The 27,511-nt window shown below is 38.5% G+C and overlaps 1 protein-coding gene across 3 annotated transcripts in view; it reads left to right on the top strand.

Moving 5' to 3' along the window:
* FARS2 (phenylalanyl-tRNA synthetase 2, mitochondrial) overlaps positions 1-27,511 on the top strand; it is a 251,353-nt gene that overhangs the window by 57,984 nt on the left and 165,858 nt on the right. For 2 of the 3 annotated variants that reach the window (XM_072853239.1, XM_072853238.1), the window contains exons 4-6: positions 52-687; positions 11,061-11,220; positions 18,039-18,170. In XM_072853239.1, coding sequence (XP_072709340.1) covers positions 70-687; positions 11,061-11,220; positions 18,039-18,170 — 910 coding nt within the window. In that variant the 5' untranslated portion in view covers positions 52-69. The remainder of the gene's footprint in view (positions 1-51; positions 688-11,060; positions 11,221-18,038; positions 18,171-27,511) is intronic. The other variant, XM_072853240.1, reaches the window with a different exon arrangement.

Here is a 27,511-nt window from a genome sequence, read left to right on the forward strand (position 1 = left end):
GACTGCAGTTCCTAACTCAATTTAAAAAAATTTTTTTTTTTCTTTCTCTAGATCATAAAAGAGTTTGCAATGGCAATGCTCTGGAAATTCATGAGAGTAGCTAAGTATTCTAAAACAGCATTGTCACCAAAAGTAAAGGTAAGAGGAATTCCCACCCATTCAAGGCATTCTTCATCCAAGTCGGTACCTTCAGATTTTGCTGCCAACACACCCTGCTCAAATGCTGTGGAACTGCTTGGTAAAGCTTATCCTCAAGATGACTACAGCAATGTCACAGAGAAGATTCTTTCCAAGGTGGGGAAGAACTTGCACAACAAAAAGCATCACCCTTTGTGGCTAATCAAGGAGCAGGTGAAGGACCACTTTTACAAACAATATATAGGACGCCGTGGGACTCCGCTCTTTTCTGTCTATGACGGTCTTTCTCCAGTGGTTACGGTACAGCAGAATTTTGATAGTTTGCTTATCCCACAAAACCATGCCAGCAGAAGGAAAGAGGATAACTATTACTTGAATCGTGATCACATGCTAAGAGCACATACATCAGCTCATCAGTGGGACTTGATACACTCCGGCCTAGATGCCTTTCTGGCAGTGGGAGATGTCTACCGCCGTGATACAATTGATAACACCCACTACCCAGTCTTCCATCAGATGGAAGGAGTTCGGCTCTTCTCCTGTCATGAGGTAGGAATTCTCTAGTTGAGGTGAAAGAGATTTTGAGTAAATTGTGTGATCTTGTATTTGCTGCAAGCAAAGTGCATGCATGTAAACATTTACAGCAACATGTGTTATGCTGTACATTGATAAAGATCAAGTGATTGATCATGTCGTAATACTTTTAATTTGGGAAAAATATAGGTGGAAAATGTTGAATTTGAAAACAACTATAAATTTCCCCAGAAAACTGTGGAAAAAATGGAAAGAAGATATTCTTGAAAGCTAGCAAAATAAAACATTATCTGAAAGGAAACAGTTCTTTCAGCTAATGATCTGCGCGATTCAATTCTAGTTCTATCACAAGTCTCTTTCAGTGAGGGCACTTTACCAAAAACTTTGTCATATTAATACTTGACGGACTCATGGATGTAAGTTGTTTCAGCTACATCCAGAGTGCAGTTTTTATTCTGTCATCTTTCTTCTTTTAAAAGCTCCAATCTTCTGTAAATGAATGTCTCTTTTAATGAATTGTTCCATTCTTCATCTCATCCTAAAGCTGCATTGAAGTATTCATCTGTTGCAGCTTATAGTTGTGGGAGTGGGATACATACACAGTAAACTCATCAGAGTCCAGAGGCATCAGCTAAAGAGCTCTAGGTAGATGTCCAAGACTCTTGAGTTTATCTATTTTGTTGGCGCAGCTTGCATGTTCTGCAAATGGTTGGGTGTCATTAAGTATTCTGCTGTATCATTTATCAGTGGTAAACACAAGCCAGTTTGTTTTCCAAATAGTAATTGATTTGTATAATTTGTGTATGCTTGTAGCAATACTGCCAGATTCACATTTCTATAACTAAAACTAGCTTATTCTAATAATACTGAGATGTAGACCATTCTTAATGTGGTTGCCAATGGGTGACAGGAGCTTGGCAGGGAAGCCTGATGGGTTTGGATGCTTGAGGGAAAACTAGGGTAATCATAGAGCACTGCTTTTCTCACTGGTGGAAAGGGTTCATGCTGCCTGCACTGGTGTTTGCCACACCATGCTGTCAGTGCTTCTTCCACTTTGAAAACGTACCTGCCTTTGCAGATGTCCTCTGGGCTATGTGGTGTCGAATACAGCTTGCAACTGCTTCTTTGGTAACCAGGAAATGGAAATCTTGCAGATTTATCCAGTCTTGTTTGTTTGCTGTTCTTTTCCCATAGGCCTGTTTATGAATACAATCAGGGTATATGCAAGAGAAAAATGTACAATACTACATTAAGAAAATGACATTTCTTAATGTTTTATGTTAATGACAAATTTTTGTACTTGAGCAGGAGTTCAGGCATTCAGATGGAAAGATTTTATGTGCCACAAAATTATAAAATAGACACTCTTACAGGATGGAATTTCTGCAAACTTAGGTGTGATTGATCTAATTATTGAAATATTGTTAATGAATATGCCCCTTAAGAAATGTTGGTCCTAATGACAAACTATTTCTTTCTTCTCTACAAATTTAATAATAGGAATAATAGTAATAATAGGATTTTAGTAACTGGGAAGAAAGCTACGGAAATGTTCACTGACATCATCTATGTAGAAATACACCACGTGTAACAATCTGATTCATTGCATTGTAGATTACTTGGGTTTTTTTCTCTTCTTTCTTTTTCTCCAATAAAATGATTGAGATGTTTTTGGAGAATGTTAATAGCTGATGAATTTGAAGTTAGCTTTGTGCTCGAAAATGTGTCTGTTTCTCTAAAGAATGAAAGTCCAGTTGACTTTCTATACTGATGAAGAAAGAATAGTGGTATGGTGTACAATGTGTAAAGTCTTGTTTACTGGGCAGCATGCATAAATTCTAAACCTGAGCATGATCTAAAGCATCCTCTTTTCCTTCGGTTGCAGATTAAATACTGAAGGAGTCTTGCAATATGTAAAACTTCTTACAGTCATCATCACAAGAGCCTTGTGAAAAAAATTGAATGTGTAATTCTGAAATTTCACTCGGGACTGTTTCTGTGGTTTATAGTCTGGTTGCCTGTTCAAAATAACCCAAATCTTAATAATTCCAGAAGAAACTGAGTGGAACAAAGACTAAATGGAGGTAATACTACATGAGAGAAATATTTTTATATTCATTTATTTGTACTCATGTTTAAGTTGTAACCCACTGAGCAGAAATGTGTGTATGTCAGGGTCTGCTACCTTCATCTCAGACTTTTCATTCATCACCAGACTGCAATCTCTGTCGAGAGGAAATTTGCACAGTACTGAGGATAAGAATCTTTGGAACTAAGGAAAAAACTGTTAGCTCTTAGTTACAAGCCCTGGGTACATGTCATCTTATGTCCAATACAATAATTTTATATGCTGTAGTCAGTTTACTGCTCTACTTTGTTCTTTTGATTTATACATTTATCATTTGTCACCTTCTCAGTGAAAGTGACCACAGAACTGAGGGGGTGAGAACAAAACTCAAAACCTAGAGTGATTTTACAGGAACTTGAATTTAGAGGAATTTGGCATCTCATCTCAGTTTGAGAGGGGGAAAAAAGTCAGTTCATCCTCAGCCGAAACTTTAGGCAGGATAAGAAAGATATAGAAGATGTAGAAAATTGTCTCTCCTTTACGAAGACCAAATTCTGTAGTCAAGGCTAGGTTAAAACTTCTGCCCTGTGACTGAAACCTTTAATATAATTTCTCTTCATATCAAAGTTAAAATCAATACATTGGAAGTAAGAGCTGGAAAAACAAATCATAGTTTGGCAATTTTACAGTGCTTTACTCTGAGATACTTGTGAGCTATTTGCTTCTTTGGCTATACTATTTTTCATTATGGTTGGTTGATTATTTTTGTAAGAGAAAAGTTTATGATTTGAAGATGGGCAGGTAACTGATGCTTTTCTGCAGCTTTGTGTGAGTGCAGATATTAAAGTACTAAAGAAATTCCCATCTTCCAAGCTAACTCATTGCTAAAAGTTAGAATAAGTCATTCTGAAATTTCACGTAAGCTTTTTAAAAATGTCCTTGGACTGCTATCAAAGAACATCTGAAAATCTATTTAGATGTGTTTTCAGTATATTTAAAAATATTTTAGGTAATTATTACGTGAACGTAATATACAGAAGAGTTAGAAACTAACTAATAGAAATAGTTAAAACCAGTGCCAAAATAGCTTCCCAAATCTGCTTCAAAATTCTGGACATAAAATGAACTGTTCTTCTTATATAGTACCCCCAAATGGTATTTCTTTTGTATTCTCTTTCTCCAGCATGCCTGTTTTCCTTCTAAAGGGCATATAGATTTTTTTTTTTTCTTTCTATGGTGTATGTCTTTTTTCTTTATTTAATCGTTTGGGTTGGCAATATTGATACTGCTGTAGTCAGGTTTGAACTGGCAAATTTTCCTGGGTGGATTATAAAAGAAATTATTTCTGTGCTATGCCATGGTCTTTGGTGCAGTTCTCTACTTACCACAATTTATGGAAAAGAGAAAAAAAATTCTCAACTAAATTACACTTTGTGCGTTTTAGGCAGCAGAGGGAGCCAATATAAACCCAATGACAATCGCAGAACATTTTTCAGTTGACAACAAATAATGTTTACACATTGGAAGGAGACTTCATAAGGTATTTAATAGTCTGTACTGAATTACACATAAATTTTAAGGGGAACAGATGTGAAAATATAGGAATTGCTCCTCTAATTTAGTAACCTTGTTCCAATGGAGGCCAACACCAGATTGTTCAAATGCAGAAGTGATGCTCTCATCAGGCTTCTTTGTGCTAACATCTGAAAACTATAAATAGGGAGACTGCAAAGTAGTAGTAGGGATACATCTTTATTCTCCAATGAAATGTTTTTGGTGGAAATGGCAACTTTTTTATTAGGACACAATGGAAAACTCTAAATATTCTAGTTAAAAATAAGGACTGCTCCTCCAAAGCAGTCTATGTAATTGCAAAAAAACATTTCCATATTGTAACTTCATAGTGTTTATGTGCTGAAATGTAAAGACTCTTGTCCCAGGTAATAGAAGTGTAGATTTTCTCTTACTCGTATAAATACATATGCCTTTCCTCATCTTCTCATACTTGTGTACCTTGGCCATATTCTTTCTGTATTGTTTAAAAAAAAAAGTTGCTTTTAATCTTTTCCTTATGCTTTGGGGTAGATGTGAACACCTGATTGACCTACATCTTTCCTTTTTTTTTTTTTGTAATCAATGCATGCCATCCTAGGTTTTCACTTGCAACACTAGTGTCGTTAGGTTTGACTTCTCCAAAATCCCGTATGTTACTGCAGCTTTGGACACCTTCTGTTCTGACATTGTATCAAAGGAAAGCTCCTTCCTGTCTTCAGTCACTTTTTTTTCTCCTTACACATAAAGGAATTTAAATAAATTTATAATGTTCCAGGGATCAGCCTATTATATAGAGTGATTTGGAGCATTTACAGTACGTGTGAGAATATTTACGTGTGTAACTGGGAGTCATAATAGCAATGTTTAGCTGGGCACTGAGGAACAAATATTTAAAAAGGCTTGAGTGGCCTAGGAAGGGTACTATTCTTAGCCCTCTGCAACTTGAGGATAGGGAGGGGCTTGTCCAGGGGTGATACAAGACCCTGAAATCAGCCTCTGGAAATCCCCTTTTCTGAGTGTTTCTTCCAATTTGGGTGATGCTTTTCAGTGCCTCAGCCAGCGAGAATTACAGCTTGTGTGAGAAGGAGTCAGTGACTGTAGCCAGATGAGATGGATGTGGAGAGTCATGGATAGGTGTGTCAGTCCCTCTGACTGAGGGCATTTATCTACTATCGTGTAATAGCATGTGTGAGTCAGAGGGAATCTGGGATTTCCTGGATGCTTTGAGACAATAGTATTGAAGTGGAGGTCCATGCAGCTTTCTTCTGTAGGTGGCAAATGATGAAATAGATTTTTTTTTTTTTTTTTTTTTTTACTTAGGATAGACATCTACCACATATCTCACTACATGGATCCATGCTTGCACCATCTCTTGATGATACCACTGCATGCCAACATAAGTTGCTGTACCGGCATCTTAAGCACATCTGGGCATGGGAAGTGGTGCAGGCTGCGTGCATTTGGTGAGACACCAGCTCAGTAAGCAGTGTGCATCACATCAAGTTTCAGGTGCTGCTGCCTCTGGGATGGTGTTTGAGATGTTGGTTGTGAGCAATGCATCAGTCCCAAGGAGCCTGAAAGATGGCCCTCCTTCTCTCAGGGAGCAGGGAGGAGCGTACAGGAGCAGGGGCACCTGAACTAGATCTACCATGTTAAGAAAAAGAGCAGTGTTACTTTGCTAGAATATTCTGAGGTGAATTTATTCCTGCAGCTGCAGTTTGGCTAAGTGGTAGGAATAAAGGGCTTGGCTACTTCAGGTGGAACTGACTTCACTCTTGCAGACGTCTACCTGAGTTGTGAACGTTGTATTATTCAGTATTTTCCAAGTTGTGGTGTATAAATCATGCCATAATAAATAGAGCTTCACTGGTCCGAGGACCCACATTGTACTCTTTGTTATTTTTAGTTGAAAATCTGACAGCGAAGGGCATCAGAAGGTCTGTGAGATTTTCATAGTGGTCCATGGTCTAGAAAGTTTGGAAGCCGCTAGTGCATCTTTTATTGCAAAGACTTTATATAAAATATTTTTTCAAAGTGTGCCTTTGTCTCATCCAGCTAAAAAAAAAAATCCAACAATGCTTTTCAGAATAAAACCGTTAAATCTATTCAATGTGACATATACATTGTGCAGGAAAAAAAAGAACAAAATGTCTACAGGTGTATTTGGGAAGTCTAGGGTGCTTAAAAAGAAAGGAATTTCTATTGCCACAGAAACAGAAGTCTGAGTCCTATCATATATGTCTCATAACTGAGATCTGTGTAGCAGTGTTGCTTTTTCTTTGCTGTTCAAAAACATCTGTATGGTTTTCTCTTAAACGTGGCAATGATTTGGGGTTTTTATAAACACTTTGATTAGGTTAAAAAAAACCCAAATAGAAATAACCTTTCTTCATGGTAATTGGAGGACTGAAAACGGAAGGATCCAGAAATTAAGGTGACCACCTGCAAGCTTGTTGCTTGAAGTGATTTTTGCCGTTTTATCCCAAAACAAATGCTTATCGATATGCAATAAAGAGCATTCTGTCGTGCGGACAATGGGCTGTGTCTCTCTTTGGCACCTGAAAATGCCTAGATGGGGGTGCAGGTTTACAAGTTTCATTGTCTTGGAGGCTGATTGGGACTGGCATTAGGTTTTCTTTTTAATGAGCCATCTTCAAGTGGCATCATCTTCATCATTCCTGATCCATCAGCTGAGTGTTACAGCACATTTAAAACGTTGTGGAAATGGTTTGCTATTTGTAAGTGGATTTAGAGTGCAGCTGTTTGTTTATTTATAGGGATATTTATCAGGGCCAGTGAGTCCAAATGCGCTGTGGCAAAGTTGAGTGTTGCCACATGCAGATCCTCATGTAGAGCTAGTCTTAAGTGCCGGTTTGTCTGTGAGTATAAGTACGTGAGCATTATGTATTCATTATCTTAATTGCTGGTGTATGCATGACTGGCAGGAGGAATACACAACTGCATTGTGGAAAGACAGGATGTAGTTACAGATCTTTCTGATCTGAAACCTACTATGAATGCTATCCTGTAAAGAGACACTTAATCTTTGACTGAATCCTAAGTGTATGGATAATGAAGTGATGTGAGATTAAAAAAAGTCTGTCAAGTGACAGAAGAAATGTTGGGGTCTTTATTGAAATCACACATGTGACTTCTGCCGTCCATGCCAGGCCGAGAAATTCCATGAAGTGCGTTTAAAGGAGCATAGCTCCGTTTGTATTTGTCCAATTAAAACCCAGTGTCTTCTGGCCATTACATGTTACCAAATTCAACTTTGTTCTTATTATGAGCTAAATTGTGAGTAAATTTCATACCACATGGTAAGGTCACTTTGATTCCTTTCTGCCTTCTCCTTTGTAATGCAGCATCAGTCAGATATGCTGATAAAGTCTGCTAATTATTCATTTTTTTGACTTCTGCTTGATGACACAATATTCAATGTTTTGCACACCTTCACTTAAAGAAAAAACTTATTGTCCTTACACTAGACAGACACATAGGTACTTGATTTATGGCTACAGGAAATTTCTTTGCTGGTAGTAGTAATGACTGATCATATTCAATACAATAAAACAGTGCCTTTTATTTTAGTTTGCACTGAAGGAATAAATGTACATGAAACTGTGCCATCTTGGATGTGTCAGTGTTTTATTCAAGACTGTTAGATTTTTTTTTTCTCCATTTGCTCAGATATGTGCTTGAGAAGAATTGACATCAAAAAGGAGCAACTGCAGGTGATTCTTCATTTTATTCAAGCTTTGACTTTCCTGGCTTTATGTATACAGAAATGTTGAAGTGTTTCTAATCCAAGACATGTACTTAGCACAGTTCAATCATCATAATAGTGAAATTGGTGTATCAGTTTAAAGCTGCTCATATTGACATAGCAATGCCAGTGAATGGAAAGAAGGGAATAAGTATTAATACAACTGTAAGGCATTTTTTTTTTTCTCACTGTAACCCCGTCCACAGCTGTGCTGGAGTTTACAGGAGCTGATGGAGCCTCTATGGAGAATACCAAAGTGCCCCTTGGTGCCTGACTGTAAGGGGGGCTGTTTCCTTGCCCCTTTCCTACCTGTCTTTCGGGGGACTCCCCTAAGGCTGTGCTTTCACAGCCTGTGCCAACTGGTGTAGATTCACACCTGTGCCAAAAGTGGCCCAGCCCCGTCCCACATGCCAGCGTGTCTCTTGGTGCCGCCAGTATGCTGATAATTGATTACTGAGCTGAATTTAACCGTTTTCATGTCCCTCAGTTTATTCCCTTCTCCTGGGTTACTTCTCATCCAGATCCACCTCCCAGCCTGGCTCAGTGCACTGCCACATGGACGCTTGTCCTGGCACGGAGAAGGAGATGGTGCATATGGCTGGTTTGGCAGGATGAAGAGGCCGGCAGGTTAGAGGGCTGGGGTAGGACTAAATGTATTTACTCTAATGGCTCTTGCATGTATTTTATTACCACGTCTGATATAATCTGCTAAAATAGAATTTTGCTTCAGACAGTAATTGCAATATCAACATTTCAGAAATAATACAGTGGTAAGGAAAAGTACTTCTATGTATTTGTTGATACAAATGCTGTATTTTAAAGGCAGTGTCCAGCCTATCTGTTCCTTGCAGCGGTCTGAGGAACCAGTTTTAAGCTGGGGGGTAAAGGGAGGAATGAAAGGGAAAAGGAAGAAGAGAGTTTCATGTCCTAAAATACTGCTGATGGGGAAAATAACAAATACATCTTCTAATGTGTTAAATACAGTGACAGCTGAAGGGTGTTTCTGGCTTACTGAGGGTAGTCTCTTCAGTCAATAGAAAGAAAAAATAGCTACCTGTAGAGGGTAGTTCAGACCAGGAACCTAATCTAGCCACTCCAGGTTCCTGTGTGAGGGAGCCTGTGTCTGTCCATTGACCACCCAGTGAGCCTAAGACTAATAACCTCCCTTGGCTAATGCTGGCCTCTATGAATACCCCCTGGCTTTCAAAACCACGTGCTGGATGACTGATCTACCCTGCTGACAGTAAATTAGTTATAGGGTGAGTATTGTCTGCTTCTTCCAGCCAGTGCAGAAATAATGCCAGTAGGAAGAAGGGGGGTTAGTCTTTCAGGTGAGCACTTGAATAACGAATCTGTTATTTAAAAGTGTAATACCTTGTTTTGCCAAGCTGTTGCCTTTTGATTAGTAAGGCATTTTTGTTAGACTGATGGATAATTGTTTTATTCTGTATTTCTCTTTTTCCGTTTTTTATTTTGTATTTTTTTGCAGCGCACTAAGGAGATTAACTTGAGAGGTGTTTTCTCAATCTGCCAGCCGAGTCTCCTTCTGACTAGCAATACAAAGTTAAATGCTACTGATAGGATTTTTTTTATTCCCTCAATCCATTTTGCTGCTAGCTTGGGTGCTATCTAAACTCAGACTCCTTCTGCATGCACTGTGTCTGTGTGAAACGTGCTAGAAGCTAGTCTTAATTAATTGTGCCCAGCATTTGTAGGCTACCAGAGGTTCACTTGAACTTTTTTTAGAGCATTTAGTGCACTGAAGGCATCAAACTGCAATTAAAACAACTTCTGTGGGCATCCATGAGTTGTTAAGGTTACACACTGTTCGTGGCATCTCCTGAATAAGAGCTAGTTATGCTGGGAGATTTAATGTGAAGAAAATCTTAATGCGTGTTTTTTCTCTCTGTGTGTGCTTGGTTGACTATGGGAAGGTGGAGGAGGAGGGGTTGGAAAGGGCACTAGAAACGCTTTCACAATTAACTCTCCCTACCCTCTAGACTTAACAGAAGTATTTCTTGTACAGCTGTAAGGATTTCCAACAAAAAAATTCTTTAGAGTGTAAAACTGCTTGCTTGTCTCCCCAAGACACAGAGCCTCCAACAACGTGGCTTAGCGAGAGTGTTTTATTGGTCTCTCTGAGAGGATGTAGATTTGCTGGTATGTATCTGTCCAGGATCGCCTGGCCAGAAACATATGGGCACGTACAGGAAAGAGAAATCTTAAACTTGCAGCAGATGTGGTGGAGAGTGGCCTCTGCATGAAGAGCAAGTCTGTCACATCACAAATACAGCCTTGCCCCTGTGCTTTGTAATTTATCTGGAAACCCCAGACCAAGACCATGAATCCTTAAATGCCCCATAGACAAAATTCCTGTACACAGAAAGGTGCTGTGTGTGGGAAAACGCAGGAAAATGGTAGTCCTTAAATGAGTAAACTGTACCTGAGGTGAATCAAATATAAGCAGCATAAGATCTCATTAAACTGCCAGGTTTTGGGTTTGGTTGTTTTGGTTTTTTTTAAGCTCATTTGATTACAGCTTTTAAAAAGTATTGGGTTTTTTGGTATTTCTTTTACATCATTCAACTACTAAAAAAAGTTGAAGCTGTGATAAATGCCATTGTGTGTTGTAGTTTTTGAGATATAACTTACATATACTGTACAGTGTACTTTGTTCTGCATGATAACTTTCAAAGTAACAATCAGAAAAAAACAGATGTTTCCATTATAAATTTGTATTTTCCTGTAGCTAATCATATTATTTGAAGATATGGTACAGAAATAAAATAAATCTTATTGTTTGAATATTTCTGTTCTTGTGATGATTTATCTCTGTGTTTAGTGAACAGAATTTGTATAAAATCACAGTCTTTACACTTGTTTTTCATGGTGCAGACTTAGCAGGTAAGATTCCCACTTAAATCAATTAAACTTCATTCTCTGTTTTTGTTTAGAAAGTCATTGATGCAAAACAGTGGTGTTTTTGTGGTTTTGTTCTAGTTATTCTCCAACATTAAAGATGGTGAAGGCTTACAGTTGTTTGAGCAAGGTCATCGCACTGCACACAAGCAAGAGTGTCACACCATGGAGGCAGTGAGGCTGGTGGAGTTCAACCTGAAGCAAGTGCTCACAAAGCTCATGACTCACATTTTTGGTGATGGTAGGTTCTTGCACCTTTTTTCCTGGACTGCTGATGGCTGTAGGCATCTGTAGTTTTGAGAAACATTTTGCTGCATAATAAAAACAGGAGGCTTAGGGGTGATGTTGACAGCTGGTATACTGAAACAGCCATGTGGGTTTTTTTCTAATAAGAGTTACAGTAATTTTAGGATTCTTCATTCATATTCTTTACTATTAGATTTTTGTCTTAAGTTTTGTCAGAGTTCCATCCCAGTGTCTTTTAATGTCGGAGTAACTGGCTATTCATTGACCTTTCAGCTGTAGCCTGTATTTATATGTTATTGTTCTTTAATACTGTTATATCCACACCTTATAAAATTATTGACCAAAGCCCAAAAGGCCACACACACTCCTCTCTTGATTTTCCTAAATACTGGTGCACACAACACTGTGAATCATCAGGTTTTTGTGAAAATGTTTTGGTATGTAGTGTGTATCAGGGTAACGTAGTGGGCAAGAATACAGGTAGGGACATGTGCCAGACCCAACTGCAGGCACTCGTCTGGCAGAAGCCATGTGTTGGAGTAAACGCAGCTTACCTGTTGGTGTGGGTCCAGCAAGGAGAGGGAACTCCAGATCCAGTGCAAAGCTGTGCGGGACCCCCTCTGCTTTGTCCTCGTGGGCCTTCTGTGTCCCCGGAGGGACAGAGCGTGGCTGTGGCATCACATCTGGGAATGCATCAGAGCTTGGGTGCTGCTGGGGAGGGTGCAGGGCAATGATCACATCTCGCACCAGCAGCATGGAGATTGACAGGAGAAGGGAAGGGGTACTTTGCTGCATACGCATACAAAGTGCCTTGAGCATTTCCCGTGTGGAGATAAATTAAACCTTGCAGCTGAGGGGAGGCAGTGTTTGCTAAGTTTACGCCAAGCTGAAAATAATTGTTTTTTGGTACTTGAGTGGAATGAGGAAGGGTAATGAATGTCTGTGTATACAAATGAAATATCCTCGCCTCGGAAATACCTGCTTTCAGTTTCAGGAGCTGAATTTATAAATGGCCTGAGTCAAAATTGCTACGTTAATGCTATTTCCTGGCAAGGAGGCTGCTCTTCTGACCTGATTAATTTTTCTGTGGAGGAAATACTGGATAGTATTAGAATGCACGGGGTATCCTGGCTACTTTCAAAGCTCTTTTAAGATGCCCACTGCATTTAGAGCAGAGGTTTCAAGAGTGGATTGATCATGGTAGCAAGTCCTATATATGACTGCTTGAATATTTTTCTGAAATTGTAAAGTTGAGTTTACAGCAAGCAAAACTTTTATCAGTTTTTGGTCTATTCTACCTGGACAATTTTTTTTAAGTTCCTGAGTTCAGATTTTCTTGTGGTTGTATTTTACTTAACAGTGGCCCTTTGAAACATACAAGATTAGGATCAAAGTGAGTAATAGTAAAAATGATACTTTTAGATCAACCTCAGATGCTGAGGATGTTGTTTAAAGTGAGCAATTTCTAGGAGTTATTAGTAATATCTGAGACTGCAGTGACATCCTTCTCTAACTGTTGACAGATGCTGCACTTTAAGCTTCAGTATGTTGGCTATTACTAGGTCTTCTGCAGTCCACACAGTAGCTAGAAATACATTAAAAAATAGATTCTTAAATGATTGTAAACCTACAGACTAAAAGTAGGTGCCGCCTTCTTACTGTAGGGATTTTCTATTTCTATGCCCCCAATATTTTTCCTGAAATGCAAAGACAAGATATAGTTAGTGATTTGAATTTAATTATCTCTTTCTCCCCTCCCCCCTGCCTTTCATGGAAATATTAAGCTCTCTCCCTGTCACCTTCTTGATCTTCTTGTAAGCTGTCAATACAAACAGGAAGGTAATATTCAAAGAAGCAAACTTCGTGCTAGGCACTAGACATATGAGATGGGTGCAGTACAAGTGATCTGGGGCACACATAACTAAATTTGTCTCTTGACAGCTGTCATCTTATAACTTTCATTTTACTCTACACTTTACATGATACTTTTGATTACTTTTTTTTGTCTCAATTCCTGTAGATTTTAACTTAAAATTTAAAATGTATTTTACTGCATTTATTGTTCTTGGAAAAAATCTGTATTTTTCCTTCGTGTGCATATTCCATAAGGCCCCACGTTCTGTTAAAAGCAAAAAAATTAATTCCTTTTATACTTGACATCAGTTGTATTCTTTACAGCCTGTGCTGTCAGCAGAATATTGCAGTGAAGTTGCACATCTTTTCTAGCAGGATAGCATGATCATAGCTGCAGTAAGCTACTGAAATGTTGCATTGTTATACAGTCAACTGTTATTCATAGGCAGGTTGTTTGGATTGCAGGTTAAGTCCACCATGAATGCACAGACAGGCAATTTAGTTTTGCATAAACCAGCTTAGGCCTGAAGTCCTGGACTTGGATAGCTGTGCTTCTGCAGTGCTGCTCTGTTAATTCACCAGCTCAGGGTGATGATAGATTGAGGATCTCTGTAGGAAGGTCAGATCATTGACCTTTTTTGGGTTTTGGGTTTTTTTTGTTTGTTTGTTTTTGTTGTTGCATTTCAGATATGTATTGCACTAGATTAGTTTACATAATGTTTAATGAGCCAGTTTTGCTTTACCTGATTCATCCCACACTATCTGAATACTTTAGTGTTGACTGCACATGCCAGTAAACAATGTAACGAAAGTTGCTTAAAGATCACTAGGTTGTCATGAGGAAGGTCAAAGACTTCATAAAAATCTGCACCTACTTCTATTCCCAAGGTTTGTCTTTTTATTTCTTCCTGGCTTTGCCAATAGGCAAAGAAACGATGGATATTAGAGGGAGGGAAGATCTGGAGCATGCAATCAATTGTCTTAAATACTTGACAATGTAAGATAATTCTTTTTATGATGTTTTCTAGTGGTATGCCATGTCTGATTTTGCATTCTACAAGTGATGGTCTTTCAGTTTCTTTCATGAGATTTTGCTGTCAGGAAGCTATTTCAAATATTATGCCTAGAGATCAGCTTTCTTAGTTTTCTTCTATTACCTCCAGATATGGTGCACACTTAAAATCCACTAATTTAACTTACACCTCCATCTCCACATGCAGATCTGTCAGTGTAGGAAGTCTGTTCTGTCCCATTTTAGTTACCTTGTAATGAGGCTTTCCAAGGTTGTAGCTATCTTAGGTTTCCTCATAAAGTTAGTCAGTCAGTTTTTCCCAACTCCAATTCTTTCTCTAACCCTTCTGTAGTTTGCCAAAAGCTTTCTGGACCCTGTGAGATTCAGAAGTAATCTTACTATAGCAAAGAATGACTGTGTGCTGGTTCTGTGATTTGTTGCTTTATATTAAATGGCCCAAGATTCACAGCTGTCCCATATTTATCTACCCAGTTCCTAGGCACTGGTAGGAGAAGGCAGGGGGGTGAGTAATGCTGTGCTTTGGCTGATGGCTCTGCCGCTGCTGGTTCTGACTGAACAGCCACTGCATGTCTTTTAAATCAAACACGTCATTCTGCTCTTTCTTCTTCTTAACTCTGTTGTACTGATATCTCCTTCGACTGCGTGGAGATCTATGAGTGTAAGGAGTTTAAAAAAAATAATAATTTATTGAGGACATAACCGTCTGGCTAATAATAATGTGAGCTAACATAGGTTTATGGGCAGCCAGCTCCTGTCTGCTGCAAGATGAATTAGCTGAAGCAATGAGGTGCAGAGTACTTAAAAATCGACACACCCCTCAAGTGGCCACGGCTCGATACCTTCTGTGCTCCCCAGCACCCCCCCTGCGCCCCTCTCCTTTTTCTCCCATAGACTCCTTCTCTAAAAATAATCCTCACAGCAACAAAGAGAATTTCTGGTCAGTGAAGACCATCTGGGTCTCTGGCTTTGTTGCTTCTGTGCTGTAGCGTAGCAATAGGCTGCTTTAATGTGTTGGGTTTTTTTTTTTTTCTTTTCTTTCTTTTTAAGTACCTTTGGTCAAGGCTTTTTCATTATGAGACTCAATTAGGCTAGCACTGACAGATACTTGTTTAGCTTAATATGTGATAACACCATTACTTTTAAGTGCAGGCTATGAGCAATTCCTTACCTGGATTCAGTACTCAGAAATAACAGTAACTATTCACTTTTTCCTTACGCATTGGAGATGCGACACGTGGGTTACTAACGGACGTGTACCCACTGGCAGGGACTCCCGAGAACACTGTGAGGCTGTGAAATGAGCAGGTGTCCTCTGCTAATACAAATCACCTCTTTGAACTAGGGAAATTACTGAGTTTGTATCTAGTGATCAGTCTTTGGTTAGATTCAGCATTGTGCTCTTCTAAGTGCCTCTGTGTTTTAAGACAGATGAGCATTTCTTGGCCTCCTAAAATTTTTAGAAAAGATCATTTTTGCCAGCGTTCCATAGCCTATATGTAAAGAAATTAATTAGGCCCAATCAGGTAAATTATATAGTACTACAGAAAGCCTGATCTTCGTAATCTTTTTAAGTCTTTAGTGGTTTAATTTGCTGAGTGTGAGCAATGCCTTTTATTCCTCGGGAATATATTGAGCACCAAGACAATATTTTGTATCTAAATAATAAATGTACCCGTTTGTTCTGTGACAGTCTATAGAAATGCAGTTAGAAGGCTTAATCTTGCCGAAGGCTGAGCACCCTCTGCTTTTCAGTAAAGTCTTCCAGAGCCAAAAGTCTGAAAGAACACTCGAATGTAAACTACACAGGTATTCCCAATTGTCCTGGCTACTGTATGAATAAAATTATTGTGGTATATGGGATTAACTATTAATTCAGAGAACAAAAAGAAGGTGAGAGTTGTTTCTTCATTGTGAATTGTTTTGTTTTGTTCAGATTTTTGTTTGTTTGCTTATTTGCACTTAAAACAAATGCCTCTTAAATACTAATATGCATTAAAATTAAAAATTAAAAAAGAACTTAAATTCACATTTTTACCTTTTAAAATTTATTGTAATTAAGAACAAAAAGCAGAGAAATCCTTTTTCCCATAGCTTCATTTTGAATTAATCGGAGGATTAAAAAGAAACCATTATCCGAATGTTGTTACTGAACACGAAACTACTTGAATATTCAATGCCATTCTTGCTGCAGTTGCAAATTTTCCTAGTTAAATGAAGATATTTTATATGTGCATGGCTTTACAGTGAATGCAGAGGTGTACAGCCCTAGGACTGAAAAAGCATTTGTACCAAGATCGGGAAATTAAAAAAATGTTTTCCGCACACCGTACTGTTGTATACACATGACTTTTTTCATCTATGTAATTTTTTTATTGTTATGCAAACAAAAAAGCAATAAAGTGATTGCTGTAAGTCACAGTACAGTTATGAATGGTATAATTGCTAATACTTCCAGTTTTCTGAGTTCTGTGTGTAAAATTATCAGAACGCTTTCTTATCATTCGTATAACTTCCTGAGGTTGATTTTTAAGAGAGAAAAGAAAATCTAGAAGTAGCAATGTGTTTGTTTTGAAACCTGCCTCTCCCTTTTGAAAGTTCAAAGCATCAAGAAAAGTTCCCTTTGACTATTAGGTATTTATGTTTTGGCTATGTATGTACACTTTTGTTGTAACTTATTGTTTCTGTTTCTGTAGCCACATTTGATGTTTCAGAAGTAATCAAAGAAAATCTAATCCTTGAGGCTACACAAAATGTTTTCATTTGAATAACTCTCAGTATAAATCATGCAATTTCATGTTTTAAGTTCCCTTTATGAAACAAAACGAAAAAAGCCCAAAAATCAAATCAGGGGTGTTACCAGTTACCATCACGCAAACAACCTTTGCTGTGCCCTTTATTTTCAAAACTGTACCTGCCTGGTTGGTAATAATCCTAATGCTGATTAGCATTTGGCTTAACCGAAGGGAAAGTTGGGCTTGGGGTTAAGGCATTAGCCCACAGAATTTGCAGTTCAATTCTCTTTCAAGTTTTTATGGTTCATGTTTCCGAGACTCTTTTTTCCTGACACCTAATGGCTAGAAAAAATTCTTTAGCGAAAGAAAGCTTGTGTAAATGATTACAAGAACTAAAACTCATCAATATAATGAGGGCCTTGACAACACCTCTGCTTTTGGCAGCACTGTAGACCTTGCCCTCTTCTGTCTCCGCTGCTCTTCGATGCCGGGGTATTCCTCGCTCTGCGCAGTGGTGCTTCAGCTGGCGAGGAGGGGGAGTTACCCAGTGGTGCCTTTCTCTTAACACTTCACATCCACACAAAGTTAAACTCTCGTTTCCTGGGTCCAGAGTATTCTCTGTGTGTTGGTATATAGCGTACCTTAATAATGTACAACTCTGTGTATATATTTATATTTGTGTGTATTAATATCTGTTTTTAACTTTCATATTTAAACATATACAGAAAGAGTAGCTTTGCATTATAAATAGCTTCTGATGAAAAAAATTACTTGCCTATCTGATCCATAAAATACTAAGTAAAAATTAAAGACTTAGCTTTTCCTGAGAGGAGCAGTTAGTAATTTCCTGGTGCAAAGAATAATAAAATTACTGACTTTCCCATGATCTTGGCTCATTTTTGTTCGATGCCAGGTGGTTGCTAGAGTTTGACAAATGATTGATTTGGTTTCAAAGGGTGCTTGAATTGCACAAAGCGTTTTTCATATTAGAAAAGACATGGTCATTTTTTCCCACAAGTTTTAAGATTTATCGCCTTGCAGAATTGTTGTAAATTAGTTTGTTTGCTATTTATTTTCTCTGGATTGCTGTAATTGGTGTCATTAGTTGAAGGGCAAGTTTTACAGATGGTTGGAGGGATGGCCTTTTAAGCATACACCCTTCATATTTATTTATTTTTTTAAACACTGCTACAGGACTGCAAGTCAGATGGGTAGACTGCTACTTCCCGTTTACTCACCCTTCCTTTGAGATGGAGATCAACTTCCAAGGAGAATGGATGGAGGTCCTGGGCTGTGGGGTCATGGAGCAACAGCTAGTTAACTCAGGTACTGAAACTCCTTTACTTCATTGACATGTCTATTAGCAAACACGTCCAGTGCAATCAGCTTCACAGTCTGAAATGTCCCCTTCTCCCCTGGTGAGCGCAGACATCTCTGTTCATGGCAGCCGCCACAAATAGTCCTCAGGTGGAATGCAGCCCTTGCATGCTGTGATTTGAGGGTAGCAACTGAGCGAGTGATCTGGAGCTTGCAAATGGAAAGCTTGCCTTTTATTTCGTGCAGTAAGGGGACAGACGGGTGTCAGCTTTAAAAGAGAAGCAGACGAATTAAGGTGTGCAGGTTTTTTTCTCTTCCAAGAGATGTCAAGTGCATTCATAGTTATGATTTAAAATCATCGTAAGCAAATAGCATCCCCTAATATTTGGAATATCAGAGTGCTCCTGTATCTTTAAAGTATAGAAAGAGGAATGTGATAACTTTCATATTGCTATTTGGTCGCTGGGTAAATGGTAGGTTGCTTTTTGGTTTTGTTTTGCTTCTTTTCTCCTCAGGTTGGTTATTTATGAGGTTGTAAACTGCATTAAGAGCGACATAATTTATTTTAATTGAAATTATTGCAGAGCAATGTCACCTGACAATTTTGCTTTCTAAAGCTTACACATAAGTACAAAAGAAGGAGAGGAGAAATTGGTGGGGTTTTTTCTGATTATTTTTATGTAGAGAACTTTACATGCTTGTTTTTTCATGAGCTGAGAATAGGCAATTCTTTGTAAATGCAGGGCAGACTGCATGTGCTCAGACCTCTGTTGTTAAGTGTCTTCCAGTATTATTTGCTAGGTATGGGACCCTTTTGGGATATGATCTGTTTAATTCTCACAAGTGTGCTTTCAGATAGCCAAGTTACACTCAGGGCTGTTTTTTTTTTGCAGCTGGCTTCCTAAGCTATTGTTGTATTTTCATGTGCTCAAAATTCTTTCTGTTGAAGTCCAAGTATCATAACTATGAATGGCTCAGTTTTGTCCCCAGTTACTTGGCACTGCTTGTTTTCCTCAAAGTTTGCATGTTTTTTAATGTGATCATTTTCCTTTTAAAAAGATAAATCCCCTTCCAGAGTTTCTCCCAATGGGTTAATGGTTTATGCTAATGTTCTTTCTCATGTTATTATGTTCATGGTGTGGTAAATATAATACAGCTTCTGATCAGTCTCAGAAGTGAAAGACTACTGTGTAATATTATTTCCATCATATGTAACACACCAATGGCCAGGCTTTCTCCTTGAAAAGCTTTTATGTTTCTCAGTTCTTATGTTTAGGTTCCTTAATGTGTGTGAGAAGAGCTAAACTGTGGCCTCAATTACTGTATGCATTTGTGTGTGTATGTGAATGAATGTGCATGAAACACCAATGGTTTCTGCAGCAGTCAAAGTTTTCAATTTACTCTGCCTCAGCTTTTCTTCACCTTTCTGAATTATGGTCTTCAAAATTATATCCCTTCTGCACCAAAACTCTCCTAACTGCTCATTGTAATTCTAATCTTGCAAGAACTCATGAATTTAGTAACTCAAGTCTAGCTTTTGAATTACTTCTAGACTTGTATTATTAAAACAAGGAAAACAAAGAGATTCTTTCACTTTATTAGCAAGATATTTGTAAAGGGTGCAAACTCAGTTATGGAAGCGCCAGTCATTTTTCACTTCATTTAGAGAGAATTGCACTTTATGTAGCCACCGTTTTGTTTTTCTGCTCCCTCCAGCAGTTCTGCAAAAACACTTGGCTAAAAAAGCTGAGTCTCAATATGTATCTTAATGTATCTCAATATGATTTTATTGAAGCATTGGAATCTGTTTACCACAAATGAGGAAAAAGTGTGGCTAATAATTGTGTTGGCTAACAATTAGCTTATTTGGTTTAAAGTAACAATGAGGACAAGGTAGTTCACATTTTCAGTCAGGTAAGCAGTCAGACACCAGTCTTCCCTGCCTACTGCTGCTCTGAGTATTCTCTTCTTTAATCCTCTTTTGCAATGATTTAAAACCCCAGTAGGTTCCTGGCATGCCAACTTGCATCTATTTATGGTGAAGCCAAGTTTGCTATTACTAACCTTTTTTTTTTTTTTTGAGTGTGTTATGCAGAAAGCTACTTTTGCCCAAAATTGAAAATCCACAAGTCCAGAAATTGAAAATCTCCAAGTTCTCTCTGTGGAGAAGGATGAAGGTGAAAATTTTCTTTCCTAGCTCCTTCATAATATTTGCTAGCAGAACTCAAGTGCCTTCCAAAGCCATGCCACATTTAAACAACTTGAGTTTTTTAGTAGTTTGGTTTTTTTACCTTTAGCATATCCTTAATGCCTCCAGTATCGACAATCAATGGGTATTACTTATTACTCTGGTCCCATGCCCCTAAATTTCTTTGAAACACCAAAGTTTTGGTTTTAAAGCCTTCCATTTTAAACCAGTGCAGATCAGCAAGGAACAGGATCTTCATCAAACTTGGGAAGGAGGCCTGTGACTTCCCAATAGCTCTGTCCTTGTGCCTTTTGTTCTGAATACTGCCTGTTCATCTTTATAGGAGGCAGTGTTATTTTCAGTCAATGGAGATTTCCAGGCAAAAGAAATTGAGGTGAACTACTCAGAAAAACACTAGGTTGTGGTTTTGGGTTTGTTTGTTTGTTTGTTTTTTATCCCCACCATTTGTTCACTGATAATGAAATTCCTTAACTACAGATAAGTATCCCATTGCCCAACATGAAAGCATCTAGCCTCAGAGCACTGACTCACACCACAGACCTACACCCTCTGATGAGGGAGTAAACCCTGGTGCCTAAACCTAGATGCTATGTCTCTCTTCTTTGTCAGATGTCTAGAATAGGCACTGCAAACTTCCCATTCCTGTCTCAGTTTCTTCAAGGGCTCCACCAGAAAACAGCTCAGTAGGACTGAATGAAAAAGAGAAATGTTACTCGTTTTTTGGCTGGCTAAGCTGGTGCTGAAGAAATATTTCACTCTTGGTGTGCCAGTTCACCAGGCAAATGCAGAAAGATCTTTTCATGGTGTACTGCACAGCTTCCTGATTAAAAACTGAAGAAGAAACTGATGAGTTTGCAGAAATTGTATTTTTTTAATATATATAGTCTATAACATTTCTAGTATCTTGCAGTTTGGGATTTTTGTTTTAAGGGTATTTTTTGCTTGATATTGACTATTAAAATATGTATTTCTGAAATGTAATGTTTGCTGGCAAGCATTGCTTTTCCTTCTGTAAGACAATATTTTCCTAAGGGGAAGGAAGAGAGCTTTTACCTTCCAAATCCTCAAGTCCTTTTCTTTTGTGTATTGTTGGTTGGATACAAAAGACCGGTTTGTGAGGCAATTGGAAACAGTCACTCAAAGCAGAAGGTGGATATGCCTGGTTATCTATGGTGGATATAATTTAAACAGTCAGAATGCTTCAGCACAGATTATTATTTTTTTTCTTTTCATTTTTGTTTTGTTGAAAATATATATAATCATATATGAATATATATGAAACAGAACAAAAATGCAGAAGAACTGAAGAAGCCTTGTGGAGGGATGAAAAGACAAGGTCTGTGCTGCGAAGGCGCCAGGACATTAGCCCTAAGTAGCTGATTCTTTATGTTGGCAGCAGAAGTTTCTATTGGACTGGCAGGTCTTATAATTATGACGACTCCCTGCCCAAATAACCTCACTATAGTTCCTTGGAGGTTAACCTCCTCATGCCGCAAATTTTGATGGTACTGACAGATCATATTAAGATTTTTTTAGTCTTGAGTGAAGAATTCTATTGTAGCTTTAATACCCTGTGCAATCAGCGTTAAATTTGTTGTTATTTTCTGAAAGACAATTGAATTTTTCTGATGCCTTCTTATGTTTTGGAAGGAGCCTTTCTTTGATTTCAACTACTTTTAAATAGAATGTGATACAGATATTTAGTACATGTAAATAGAAATGCATTGGTTACAGGGAAAAATTGTCAAATGTGTTCAAATGTATTGATAGTACTCTTCATTACCTGCTTTCTTACTCTGCTCTTTTTTCCTTTTGAGGTCTGTGAAGAGTCTCTGTGCACTTCTTTTATTTTTTCCTGCATGCTTCTTAACAAACTAGATTTCTAGTTTCTGACATAGATCTCCACAGCACAGGTGTGATAAAGAACCCAGATATGAGAGGCAACAAAACAAAACAGCACTTTTTGTTGCAACTCATTGCTTTATTGTGCATGGACTTCCATAGTGCTTTATCTCAACCTTGAAATTTCACATTCTTAAAATGTTAAACCAGATCAGGATTTGCCCACGGAGGGACAGCCAGACTCATTCTTAGTCATTCACTGGGTAGCAGGAATGATCCAGTCTTCCGAACCATTCAGATTTTCTGTGTTAACAACAAGGAAGGTTTCTGTTGTCTTGGTGTGTGGATAAGCAATTAAAATTTGATAAAGACTGTAAGTACCATTTCCATTAAAGCCAGTCCAGCTTTTGAGTATTTTTTTAAGAGTTGTTTGCATTCAGGAAAGTCTCCTACTACTAACAAAATGGAGAATATTCTTCTAACAGTGATAGTTTATATTTTTAAAAGAAAAACATATACCCTATGACAGTGTTTTTATTTAATTGTTGAAAAAATATGCACTACTGCAAAGATGCACTGAATTGTAAGGAATGATGTTACATGTACCCCTAAGGCTGATGGTGCTAAACTAGAGCAATTATTTGGTATAATGTGAACGTAGAAGATCACTGTTATAATCAATGTCCAATAAGAAGTATAAAATCTAACTTATTGTACTGTTTAACTTTCCATTTTTGTGTGCTTTGTTTTTCATCTTGAACTGTACCTGAATACATAACTTTAATAGGAAAGTTATGTACAAATTTTGATACAAAGAAAAGTTATTTTTGTTCTGGTTAACACTGGGAAAAATATAGAAACTTTACAGTATAGTGGCAAGTACTCTCAGTTCTAGGTCCATGATGAGGATACAAGGAAATTTTGTGGTTCAGTAGAGCTAATATCAATTAACAGCAGGTAAGGTATTTATTTCTGTGCTTCAAGAGTTCGTTATCCAAGATTTGCAAAGCTGGTGTTCACTGGTAGCTGCTGAAGTTCCCAGGTTTGTATGGAGTTATATGATTCAAACCTTTGAATACAGGACGTTGCTTACTCAGATGCTGCGATCACATAGTGTTGCTTAGTACCTGTGAAATTGGAAGCAGTTAGGGTGTGATCCTTTGCTGATTGAAATCAATGGCAATGTTCTCAGTGCTCAATGTTGCAGAATATGTTAGCTGGGGACAGAAGCAAGAAAATTGGACTAAAGTTTACCCCCAAACCAAGAGACTATAAACCCCAATCATTTAAAAACAAAACAACCCCAAACAAGCGCGCCACCCCTGCCAAAAAAACCAAAAAACCAACCCACAAACACAAACAAAACAAAACTGTAAAAGAGAATTCCCTATTTTTTTGGTAAGACTTCTCATTATGTTTTTGAACTCCTGAGGTATGCAAGAAAATAACCTAAGGGTGGCACACCAGATCAAACCAAAGTCCAGGAAATCCCTGTATCCCTGTATCATGATGGCATCTCAAGCAGGTGCCTAAAGATGAGTAGAACAGGCATGGTTGTGCTGATCCTTCCCTGATATGCTCCTGCAGCTGTCCGTTTCCTGAGCTGAAAAATGTACGTTTTGCTTTCGGTAGTTATTGTGGAATTTTCTTACATTCGTTGAAGCACTTTTTGAGTCCCAGTAAACCTTTACTATCTGCAGTGTCTTGTAGCAAGAAATTGCATAACTTAACTTGCATGAGGAATCACTTCCTTTTTGTTTTGACCAACAAGTTAGAGTTACAGTTAGAGCTTCTCTCTCACGCGAGAAGAGATGGTGAGTAGCTGTTTCTTTTTCCTTGTTTAAGCCACTCAGGATTTGTTTAGATCTCAGTTGTAACTCTTGTCACTGATTTCTTTCCAGGCCAAAGGGTCCTGGTCAGACAGTCGCTCCCTGTGTGGGAGCTGATCCATATGTTCTGATAGTCATGGTCACTCCTGCCCGCATCTTCTCCAGGTTTCAGCTGTGGGAGGTCGGTGTGTAATGTGCAAGCTGTGGGTATACAGTGATTTTGTACACTGGCATAAAGACTTTGCCTTCTCTTTTCTGTTTCTGATAATTCTTAATATTCATTTTGCTGTGTTGACCTTTAATGAGCCTTGAGTTGAAAAATGAAGGGAGGGAGGTTTTGGTACAATGACTACTGGAGATGATTGATTGATTGATTGATTGCTTTTGATCACTGGCTGGTGGTTTGAAACATCCTGGCACACAGACACCTGTTCAGCTCTGGGTGGGAGCTCAGGCTGAGGTCTCATTTCTTAAGACTATGAATCATGAAGGCAGCTGTATTTAGCGTTTAGGCTACCTGTAAGAGGAGTTGGTAAGACTTTCCTGCTGTATGTATGTATATTTTTCTACCTTCCACATCCCTTTTTTTTTTTTTTTTTTTTTTCTTCTCAGCTTGGATGTAGTATGTAGTAGGGAATGGTGTAGGGGTTTGGAAGAGGAAATGTCAGCTTTCCAGCATGAATAGTAGGAGATTGTCATAGCATTAGCAAGGAAATGAGCTGGCACTGGGCTTTCAGTAAGGCTGAAGCCCAGTTTGGGGTGGTTCAGCCTGGAGAAGAGAAGGCTCCGGGGAGACCTTATTGCAGCCTTTCAATACTTAAAGAGGGCTTATAAGAAAGATGGGGACAGACTTTTTAATAGGGCCTGTTGCAATAGGACAAGGGATAATGGTTTTAAACTAAAAGAGGGTAGATTAAGATTAGATATAAGGAAGAAATTTTTTACGATGAGGGTGGTGAAACACTGGAACAGGTTGCCCAGAGAAGCTATAGATGCCCCATCCCTGGAATCATTCATGGTCAGGTTGGACGGGGCTCTGAGCAACCTGATCAAGGTCAACATGTCCCTGCTTATTGCAGGGGGGTTGGACTAGATACCTTTAAAGGTTCCTTCCAACCCAAACTATTCTATGATTCTAAGGCTATGGAGGGAACTTTTTGCCAACAGTTTGCGTACAATTATAGTTTTAAAAGTTTCTGGGCAGTCTTGATCTTCCAATTGGTGAGATATCCTGAATTTATAGCAAAGGTAGTTTTCCTGGTACTGTATTTCCTGTTAATTTTGTGTGTACTTCTAATGAAGAAAAAGTTGCTAACCTTGTCTAAACGTCTTTATGAGCACTGTTGAACATGACGAAAGGAATTTGTCATAACTTCTGCATATCATTGCTTTTGTTTCAAAAGGTGGACGCTTATTTGTCATTAGTGTACCGCTTGGTGAAACCTGATTCTTGAAGTGTAAGTCTTTCCCGTTTGGAAGCCCTTTTACAGATCAGTTGCAGGACTTATTTCCAAAATTTAAATAGTACTTGGCCCAGGGCTGCCACCTTCAGCCAGATACAAGTCTTAACATGTAGAACTTGTTTGGCTTCAATGGTGCAGTAAATAAATCTTTCTCTACTCATTTATTGAAGATCATCAAAATTGCTGTCTGAGGCAAAGTAACAATTTTAAGTTCTTAATGTGTCCACTCCTTTTTGTTTTGTTTTTGGCAAAAGGATTGTCAGTTTGGACAGTTCTCCATGGGCAGCAGATTAGTAGTTAACAGCAAAATTATGTCAATGTTACCTTGCAGGCACAGGACTTTTTTTTTTTTTTTTTTTAAATTTATGAATATTTTCTTAAATCAAATTTTAGTTATGGGTGAGCTAGATTCATATATCAAGCAGCAGGGGGTGTTTTGGGGAAGGGGAAATTTAATATCTTTCATCTAGCAGGTTTTTTTCCTGCTCAGCTCTTGCCTGGTAAATTACATTAAAATGTTGGAGCAGATGGTGCATGTGGCTTAAATAGTATGCAGACCCATGTTCTGTCTATGCCAACAGCTCTCTGTGGGGGCCTTTAAATAGTTAACGCTGTATGTGTCTATATGAATATAGTGTATAAGGGTAAATATAATGCATTTAAAATACGTTCCTGCAACTCTTCAAGGTGAAATTGGAGTTACAGAGGTAATGATGTCTTGAGCACCTGGAGCCTCCCAAGAACATGAGGTAAAACTGTTGGATGGGCTGGTTCTTCCCACACAGTACACCCAAAGCAATTCAAGTCTGCTGCGTAAGCTTCATAGCTCCCCATCACAAACCTCTCGGGGTTAAAATCTGTTCTTTTTAGGTCACTGTCTGTCTCCTATGCAACCACATCACCGCAGTACCTTGATGTCTCCCAGCCTTTCCTGTGCTTATTCTCCTGAGACCACTATGAGAGCGAAGTGTCATCATTCCTCTTTTATGGGCTGGAACTAAAGTGCACAGGAGGCTGACACACATGCACACTGCAGACAGACTTTAGCTGCCTTAGTTAAAGTTAGCTTTCCTACAGTCCCTATACATTCAATAGAGAAAGAAGGTCTTCCACTGTGTTTTGAATGTATGGACCTTGTTTTCTGGATCAGTCTGCTGGGCAGCCTCTTTCTGTGACTGGCTGCAGGGGGAGCCTGGTCTCCTAATTTAGGCACGTACTGGAAGGTAAAGTGAATATCCCACAAAGAGGCAATGTCTCAGATTAAATTAAATTAATGGGAAATTAGGAAGCATCTGAGTTTGAGTGACTTCCCAAGGGTCTCAGAAGCTGCCTGTGGCAGAAACTGGAGTTGAATCCAAGCTTTATATCTCAGTTCCTGGGTCACCTTTGTCTCAATTCATCCTAGTGATGTACATTTGCACATGCATACATATGCATATATTTGTGTGTCTGTATGTATAAAAAATAAACACAGAGTGAGGCAAATAAGACAAATCAGTGACCAAATAAATATGGAGTGAGACAAATCTGGCCTCTTTTGATTTTTATGTGTGTGTGTGGTTTTCTCCACCACCAATTCCCCCCCCCCAGTATGTACAGAAAAACTGATTGTCACAGCTGGCTAATTTGAGAGATACTCTGTTGAGCTGGCAGCCACTGAAATTTTGCTTTGGCCAGTCAAACATGGAGCTGGAGCTGGGGTTGTAGGCTTTTGGAGAAAGATGGGATTGAATTTTTATCTGTATGCTGCAGCATTTCATATAGATACCCACAAATGTATGTACGTGGCACATCCAGGGAAGTGTGTACCTAAGACAATGCTGACCTGTTTAAAAGGGAATAAGTAATAGGGCAGAGGACCTGATTTTCCCTAAAAATCTGTGGTGATCCAGCCTGTCTGTACAAGGAGAGGAGCTGTGATTGTAGTCACCTGGGTGGCTACCAGCAAAACAGTTAAGCCTGTGCTTGACTTTTAACCTTTGAATAGTTCATATAAAGGCCCAGACA

Source organism: Ciconia boyciana, chromosome 2 (assembly GCF_034638445.1).
Source record: "Ciconia boyciana chromosome 2, ASM3463844v1, whole genome shotgun sequence".
Lineage (NCBI taxonomy): Eukaryota > Metazoa > Chordata > Aves > Ciconiiformes > Ciconiidae > Ciconia > Ciconia boyciana.